Here is an 8,532-nt window from a genome sequence, read left to right on the forward strand (position 1 = left end):
CGACCCCCGGGGCGCAGCTGGAGGGCGCGCCCCCGCCCTCCCCTCTGGAGACCCCCCTGGACGCCGCCCGCGCGCGCCGCCCGCTGCCCGAGCCCGCCGCGCGGGGGCGTCCCCTGTGTTAGTTCGGACGCACCAAAGGTCCCCCCGCGGGCGGGCCTGGGGTCCCCCGCACCCGGCCGGTACCCCGCTGGCCCCGGCGCGCTCCTGCCCGCCGCGTGCAAAGCTCCGGGCCTCGCGGCGCGTCCCGAGGCCCCCGCTACCGGGCCGCAAACGGGGCGCCCCCCTCCTCCCGCGCTGCCCAAGCCCGGGGAGCCCCTCTCCGTCGCGCTCTGCCGAGTCCCCCCCGGGCGCTGGTCGCCTCCCCGCCACCTGCAGGGCTCGGGCCCCGTCCGGGCCGCACGGCCGTGGGCTCTGCCGGGCTGGGAAGCCGGAGGCCGGGACGCGAGCGGCGGGGAAAGGGGCTCCGAGAAGCACAAGTCGGAGCTGGCTCCGGACCGGGATGTTGTTGTTCTCAACGCGGTCCGCGCGGGAGCCATAAAAGGCGAGCGGGGCGCGGAGGGCGCCAGAGCGCAGCGCGCACGCCCGGCGAGCGTCGCAGGAGCAGGAGGCGGCGGCGGCGGCGGCGGTGGCAGCGGCAGCAACGGCGCGAGTCCTGCCGGGCGCCCCCCGCCCCCCCTCTCGGCCCCGCGTCCCCGTCCCCGTCCCCCTCCCCGTCCCCCTCGTCTTGCTCCTCACCGGCCCGGCCCCGACCCCAGCCCTGCCGCCCGTCCCCAGGCCCGGCCGCGGCCGCTCCCGCCTGGAGCCGCCGCGCGCCCCCAGCCCCCCGACGCCGCCCCGGCCCCTCGCCTTCCTCTTCCCGGCGCGGCCTCCCGGCTTCCGCGCGCCGCCGGCCACCAACCCGCTCGCCACCATGTCCGTGGAGCTGGAGGAGGCCCTGCTGCTGACGACCGCCGAGGGGACGCCGAGGATGGCGGAGACCAAGCCCGGCGGGGGCGCAGGCGGCGGCGGAGGAGGAGGAGGAGGAGGGGGCGGCGGGGCGGGAGGAAGCGGCGGCGGCGGCGGCGCGACATCGGCGGCCACGCTGGCCCCGGCCGAGAAGCGCAAGAGCGGCCGGAAGAAGAAGAACCAGCCGGGCAAGTACAGCCAGCTGGTGGTGGAGACGATCCGGAGGCTGGGCGAGCGCAACGGGTCGTCGCTGGCCCGCGTCTACGCGGAGGCCCGCAAGGTGCCGTGGTTCGACCAGCGCAACGGGCGCACCTACCTCAAATACTCCATCAAGGCGCTCGTGCAGAACGACACGCTGCTGCAGGTCAAGGGCACCGGCGCCAACGGCTCCTTCAAGCTCAACCGCAAGAAGCTGGAGGGTGGTGGCGGTGGCGGCGACCGGCGCGGGCTCCTCCCCTCGCCCCCGTCTGGCCCCGGCCCGGCCCCCGCGGCGCCCAAGCCCAAGAAGCCCGCGGCGACGCGGCGCGGGGACAGGCAGCCGGGGGCCCGGGGCCCCGCGACGCCGGAGAGGCGCCCGCACAGGAAGGGCGCGGCCGCCAGGAAGGACAAAGGCGTCGGCAAGGTGAAGAAGGCGGCCAAGCCCAGCGTCCCCAAAGTCCCCAAGGGGCGCAAGTGACCGCGCCGGCCCCGCCAGCCGTGTATCCCGGTTTTCGCTGTTTGGACCCCCCCAAGTTCGAACGCGCGTAGGTTGTTGTGCGCGGTCCCCCCTCCCCCCAACGCACCCCCCGACCCCCGATCCCGGCCGCCGCGGGGGGGGTGGGGGAGGGTCTCCGCGCCGCGTCCCGCCCCTCCCCCCGCCCACGTTGTAGCGTTCCGCGTTGTTGTTTGCTTTGGGTTTTTTGAAACGGCCCCGGCGACGCCCCGATTGGCTCCCGGCCTTGGCAACGGCCGTCGCCATGGTTACCGGCCCTCCCCTCCCCCTCCCCGGGCGCCAATGGCCGAGGCCGCCCTGTCCGTCCGTCCGCGCGCCCGGCGGGGGCCGCTGGTTGACCGAGGCCCTCCCGGCTGCCGGGTGCGCGACCGCCGTCGCCGCGGGCTGGGGGGGGAGGGACTTTGCGGCGCGTCCCCTCACTCCGCGGGCCCCTGTTCTGTTTGTTGTTGGGAACAATAAATCGTTGGAAGCTTTGCACCCTCTTCTCGTTTTGTTCTTCCGGGTGGAACGGGGCTGGGCGCGCAGCCGGGGTTGGATCGTGGGGGGAGGGGGGTCCCCGCGCCCCAAGATGTTCCGGAGCCGGGGACCCTCGGCGACAGGCGGAAACTGCGGGGGGAGGGACGGCCGGGTGCGTCCTGGGAGCGGAGGGGAAGGGGGGTCTTTTAAAGTCCCCACGCGGGGGCGGCGGGGACAGGAAGTGCAGCAGGAGGCAGGAGGGCGCGCGCGTTTTGCTTGTCGCCAGCTGTGCGCGAACAGGCGACCGCGTTTTCTCGGGGATCACTGGTCGGGACCCCTCGGGCCCCAGCCAGGAAACTCAACTTTCTGTCCTGGGGGGATGGGGACAGCCTTGCACTGTCACACCAGACTGGGGTCTTCTCCCCAAAGCTCAGTTTATGGTCAGTCTGGTGAGACTTGCTGTGACGGTGACGTGCGACCACGCGTGCGGCGTGACCAGGCGCCGTGACGGGGACAGGGCCCGGACCGCACGCCTGCAGGGCTGGCTGGACGGGCGCTCGCCCCCTCTGAGCCTGGGGGCGAGGTGGGAGTGCAAAGGGGACCCCGAGGATTCCGCGGGGAGGGGCAGCAGGAAGAGGGTGGCTCCCAGCTCAGCGACACCCTGGTGTCCCGCACATGGGATAGTTGGCCATCCAGTGGGGACAACGGGCCGAGTTCTGTTGGGACAGGTGTCCCTAAGAAGGGACAACTGCAAAACACACAGGGAAGGATTTGGGGGGCGCCAGTGGTAGATAGGGAAGGTTCTAGAACGGTGGCTACGGATGCGCGGATGGCCTCCCCCTCCCCCCGCGCCAGAGACTCTGGAAACCACAGGTGGGCAAAGGGCTTTTTGGCAATGGCAGGGGGGAGGGGACGGAGCGCTACTGGGACAGAGTCCCTGCCCTGCCTGCACCCTGCCCCTGTGTACGGGTGGGGACCCCTCGGCCACCCGGGCCACCGGCCACCGCATTCCTTCCCTGAGTCTCTGCCACGCTGCTGGCCGCTCCCTGCTCTCGTGGGCCCGCACGCCCAGGTGCCAGCTGCGGTCCTCCCTGCCCCGTCCTGAGCGCCGAGGACACGGCCGTGGCCAAAAGCAGCCCGGGGGCCTGCCCTGCCCCAGCCTCCCTGACCAGAGTGTGCAGAGGGTGACCGATGCAGGCAGGGGACCCTGTCACCGGGATGGACTGCGGCTGGCTGAGGTCTGGGGGTCAGTGGGGGACTGTGCATCTCTGTGGCCAGCCCATGTCCTGGCCACCTGCTGACCAGTGGCAGCCTCGTCTGCTTGCAGTTCTGACGGGGTAGGTGTGGCAGCCCAGGCCCTGTCCTGCGTTGCCTGTGGGGACAGCCAATAGCTGGCCACCAACAGCTGGCAGCTGGCCTGGAAATCAGTATCCTCCGAGAGAACGTGACCCCGCGGTCAGGCAGGCCCCCGCATCCTCCGGGAGAACGTGAGCCCGCGGTCAGGCAGGCCTTCCACTTTGCTGATATCACTGTCATTCTCCCTTGGGGACCCAGCTCAGCCCCCACATCCCAATCTTGGGCCACTGGGGCCTGGGGATCTGCCTTCTCCAGTCCTGGCAAGGGTCACGTGACCCAAGACCTGGCTAATGACTATTTAGTCAGTTATTCACTGGGCCACAGTGATCGGGTCGGACATGGGTTGTTGACCTCAGTGGGCTTGATGTGAGTCAATCCCGGGACTTTTCCTAGAACTATTGAGAAACGGCTGCTCTGTCCCCTGGGATCACTAAATAGTGGGGCCAGAGTCGCCGGTGACCATCTTGGTCAACACGTAGGGAGAGCCCACCTGAAAAAGGAACCAAGACAGAAAACTGGAGCCAGGAAATGTACAGATGAGCATTAATGGAGCTCCCGGATCCAGCCATGCCTGAAGCCTTGCTCGACCTGGCTATCATGTGAACCGATACGCTGCTTTTTGCATAAGCCAGTCTGGATTGGGTTTCTGTCACCTGTATCCTGGTCTCTCACTCCTTTGACTCAACTTACCCTCCCCAAACTCACATCCTGGACCTCGTCATCTCTCCAAATGGCTCTTTCTCCAAAAGCCACCCTTCTGATGTCCCGCTCTCTACCCACAGGCCCCGCCCCTCCTTTTCTTCCCAGCTTGCTTAGTCGGACTCTTCAGCCCTAGGGACCTGCTGAATGGGATCTAGAGGTCCTGGTCACCCTCCCTGGACCAGCCTGGCCTGACCCTGTCCGTCTGCCAGGGTAGGGCTTGGAGCTGAGCACATCCAGTCCTGAGGCCTCCCTGTCCCAGGCAGTAGACCTTGGGTGATGCAGCCCAGGGCACACGAGCTGTTCTGGTGGCTCCAGCCCGTTGTGAGGCAGCAAAGAGGCCTCGGATCTCCCCACGGCAACCGCTGTTGGGGCCACCCGCAAAATGGGGACTGCCATACTTGCGACAGTATGGGACACCGAAAGGACAGCTCGTATACCAAGGGCCCAAACCCACGGTCATTCATTTGGCACCTGCTGGCTGGGCCCCTGCTTGTCGCAGACTGTGCCAGGCTGGTGGCGGAGGGGACAGAGGCAGGATAGGGACTTGGCCACTTGCAGAGACTGCTTTTAGCGGGTGGGGAAAGCGTGAGGCCTAGAAGTCCGCGGGGCCCAGGTCCCCAGGAGGGGTCACCAGAGGACACTCGGAAAAGGGTACGGGAATACACACGCACCCACATCTGATCGGTCACCAGCACTGTCTGGCACGGTTTGGGGGGCTGTTTAGCAGTTTCTGGAAGGCTCTATCTCTGGGCCTGATGGAGCGTGGAGTCCACAGGCGGGCAAGGAGGCGGAGGCCACCAGCAGGCTGGCCCGGGTGGAACCGCACGCGGACAGACTGGAACCTGCCTTCTGTCCGTGTGGCCTTTTCTTTTAGGATACGACGTTTTCCGAACAGATCACCTACTGGAATGTTCCCTGGGGGGGGGTGACTATTTTGTGACATTTGCTTTCGAGTCTCGTGCACGACAAAACGCGACTCCCTTTGTGTTCCCTTGCTCTCGCCACTGCCGCTCAGGGTTGCAAATGAACAGAACCGGCAAAGCCACGTGGATCGGCCCGTGCTGCGGCCACCGCGCGGGGTGCCGCGCCACTCACCGCAGGGGCCGACCCCGCCCCGCAGCCGGAAGGGAGGCCACGCGGAGGAGGCGGGGAGCGGGGCCCGGGGAGGGGCTGGGGCGGGGACCCCGACCAGGCTCCCGCCGCCCGCCCGGCCCGGCGCGGCGCCGCCCGCTCCCATTAGCGGGCTGGGGCCCGAGCTTCCCTCTGATTGGCGGGAATTCCGATCCCTCATTTGCATAGGGCCCGGGGCCCGCGCCCCCCGCGCGCGGCTGGATCGCGGCCGCCCGGTCCTCCCCTGTCGCCTGCGGCCTGCCCGCGGCCTGGGACGGCGTGTGGCCGGGGGGGAGACTCTCCCTGTCCTGTCCCCACGCTACCTGGGAAGGCCCCTCCGCTTCTCGGCTCCTTCTGTTCCCCCTGGGGGTTCACAGGGGCGGCCTTGCAGGCCCCGCCACGCGGCGTCCACACGGGCGCTTCACTGCGAGCTGCGGTGTCGCCGGCGCATCAACGCCCGTCGGGTCGGGTCGCCGCTGCGGGCGCTGGGCTGGGTGCGCGACAGCTGCTCAGAGTCACTGTGACGGTATCTGCGCCCCTGCTGTTCACACGGGGAGGAAATAAAGGCAAGAGAGTGGCTCCCGCTTTCACGGCACTGACGATCGGGGCGAGGGGACAGGCAGTAGAGACCCCCCCTGCCCCCTATCTAAAGCGACTCCGAGCCCAGAAGGAAAGGCCAGCCCGCAGAACAGGTCACAGGGGGCTGGAGCAGGTGGCCAGGCCGCCCGCAGCCTCAGTTCCAGGCCCCAAAGCCCTTGTCATCCTCAGAGCCCGGGAGTCTCTGCAGACCCCGTGGTCCCTGCAGTAAGGACAGGGCTGGGCCTCCGCACCCCGATCTCCTCCTCGACCCCTCTACACCCAGGTTGGTTTTCAGCTAAAGGATTCAGACAACCTCCAAGTATTAAGAGTGAAGACACTCTGGGAGGCCGAGGCGGGAGGATCGCTCGAGGTCAGGAGTTCGAGACCAGCCTGGGCAAGAGCGAGACCCCCGTCTCTACTAAAAATACAAAATCAGCTGGACAACTAAAAATATATCTATAGAAAAAATTAGCCAGGCAGGGTGGCGCGTGCCTGTAGTCCCAGCTACTCAGGAGGCCGAGGCAGGAGGATCGCTCGAGGTCAGGAGCTCGAGACCAGCCTGAGCAAGAGCGAGACCCTGTCTCTACTAAAAATAGAAAGAAATTGGCCAGACAACTAAAAATACATAGAAAAAATTAGCTGGGCATGGTGGCACGTGCCTGTAGTCCCAGTTACTCAGGAGGCTGAGGCAGGAGGATCGCTCAAGGTTAGGTGTTCGAGACCAGCCTGAGCAAGAGCAGGACCCTGTCTCTAGTAAAAACAGAAATTGGCCAAACAACTAAAAATATAAGAAAAAATTAGCCGGGCATGGTGGCGCATGCCTGTAGTCCCAGCTACTCGGGAGGCCGAGGCAGGAGGATCGCTTGAGCCCAGGAGTTGGAGGTTGCCGTGAGCGAGGCTGACGCCATGGCACTCTAGCCCGGGCGACAGAGCGAGACTCTGTCGCAAAAACAAAACAAAGTGAGAAGAGACACGACAAGGAACCACCCACCCCCAGCCTTTCTGTAGCCTCTTCCTCAGAAAGCCCCAGTGCCCCGTTTGTGACAAAATCCGTTGCTAGGACTGATGCCAGGAGAAAACCGGGTAAGATCCAGAACTCTCCCCACCAGCATCATTTTCCAAAACGGAGGCAGAGGTTTACCAAATGTCATTTACTCAGGAAAAAATACGTTTCAAGAACATCTAACTTCTAACACACAGAAAGCGCCCATCGGCTGCCCGTTCAGGGCTGAGAGCTCCCGGCCGGTCAGCCGGGCTGCAGAGAAGGCCCCACGGGGAAACGGCGCGGGCACAGTGGCCCCATTGGCTGTGCTCAGCCAGCAGTGGCAGCGGCCACCTGTTCTTCCAAGGCTGCCCCCCCCAGCACCCCACTGGGGGCTCCGAGTCACGGCCGCGGTGGCCACTTCCCCGCGAGCGCACAACTGTCAACGAGAACTGTGCCAACTCTTCCTAAACCAGACACACACATACGATGCAAGAAGCTGTCGTCGGCAAGAGCAGGGGCTGCAGGCGACGCCGCCCCCGGTCTCTGAAAGTCCCGTGCGTGCGTGTCACTGGCTGTGAGGCCGCTTGGCCGCAGGCTCCTCCTCCTCCTCCTCCTCCTCCTCGTCGTCTTCCCGCAACAGCCACCGTCTCAGGAGCCCCGCCTCGCCTCTCCTGGGCCGGAACGGGCTCTTCTGCAAGAACTGGCTGGACCACTGCAGCGCGCCTGACTCGTCCCTCTCGGGGGTTTTTGGAGCTTCCTTTTTGGGTGACTCGGTGGCCAGCCACTGCAGCATCTTCTGGCTGCTGCCACTCGGCTTGAGCTCCTAGGAGAGAGAAGAAGGGCTCAAAGCGTCCACCTCGAGCTTTCGGGGAGAGGCCAACAGCGCTAAGGGGGAGACGCAAGGGAAGAGGCCTTAGGTACTGACCCGGGGCCCGGAAAATGTCACCCAGGGCCTAGATGCCAGGGGTGGGAAGAGAAGAGGGTGCCGCTCCAAGGGGCGGGGTAGGAGCTCTTCGAGAAGGTTTTGCAGAGGAATGTGCGCGGCCGGAGAAGAGAACCGAAGGGCGTTCCAAACACGCGGGGAATGAAGCGTTCTTGGGGGAAGATAATGTCATTCGGCGTGACCGGGGCGGTGTCGGGGGATGGAGGAGGACGGACGAGCTTCCGACAGACGCCACGATCGGGGGGATGACAGGCTGAACTGTCTGCACGACCTCTCCCCAAGCGCTTCCCCACACACCACACCCCAACGCCGAACTGAAAGTTTCGGAATTAGCGCGTTGCCGCCTCTCCAAAACATGGCTTGTTTGGGAGTCAAGACCGTGGCGGAAATGGGGCCACGTCTAGTGCGAAATGGACACGGGCTGAGTATCCAAAATGCGCCGAAAGCTGAAACTTTTTCAACGCTCACAGGACACTCAAAGGAAATGCTCGCGGGAGCATCGCGAGGACTTCAGATTTTTGGATTTCGCAATGTCAGCTGGTAAGTATACGAGGCAGATATCCCCAAATCCCCCAAAAATCCGAAATCCAAAACACTTCTGGGCCGGGCGCGGTGGCTCACGCCTGTCATCCCAGCACGATGGGAGGCTGAGGCGGGAGGATCGCTCGAGGTCAGGAGTTCGAGACCAGCCTGAGCAACAGCGAGACCCCGTCTCTACTAAAAAAAAAAATAGAAAGAAATTAA

At 65.6% G+C, this 8,532-nt stretch overlaps 2 protein-coding genes across 2 annotated transcripts in view; one reads left to right on the plus strand and one right to left on the minus strand.

The window, feature by feature from the left end:
* The first annotated feature begins 868 nt into the window (after positions 1-868).
* Positions 869-1,741, plus strand: LOC105819706 (histone H1x). The gene is made up of 2 exons (XM_012656017.1): positions 869-998; positions 1,080-1,741. Exons 1-2 carry the CDS (start codon positions 911-913, stop codon positions 1,619-1,621), a joined length of 630 nt encoding a protein of 209 aa, XP_012511471.1. The 5' UTR covers positions 869-910; the 3' UTR covers positions 1,622-1,741.
* A 5,279-nt stretch (positions 1,742-7,020) lies between these two features.
* HMCES (5-hydroxymethylcytosine (hmC) binding, ES cell-specific) overlaps positions 7,021-8,532 on the minus strand; it is a 13,205-nt gene continuing 11,693 nt past the window's right edge. Inside the window, exon 6 of the mRNA XM_012656018.1 lies at positions 7,021-7,668. Coding sequence (XP_012511472.1) covers positions 7,411-7,668 — 258 coding nt within the window. The 3' untranslated portion in view covers positions 7,021-7,410. The remainder of the gene's footprint in view (positions 7,669-8,532) is intronic.

This window comes from Propithecus coquereli, unplaced genomic scaffold (genome assembly GCF_000956105.1).
Source record: "Propithecus coquereli isolate 6110/MARCELLA unplaced genomic scaffold, Pcoq_1.0 Scaffold498, whole genome shotgun sequence".
In the NCBI taxonomy this organism is placed as follows: Eukaryota; Metazoa; Chordata; class Mammalia; order Primates; family Indriidae; genus Propithecus; species Propithecus coquereli.

What these genes read in the sequence shown, in the direction of transcription:
- LOC105819706 (XM_012656017.1), top strand. Translation starts at nt 911, where the DNA reads ATGTCCGTGGAGCTGGAGGAGGCCCTGCTGCTGACGACCGCCGAGGGG. An exon ending in CAAGCCCGGCGGGGGCGCAG is followed by an intron (nt 999 to 1,079) that starts GCGGCGGCGGAG and finishes CATCGGCGGCCA; the next exon opens with CGCTGGCCCCGGCCGAGAAG.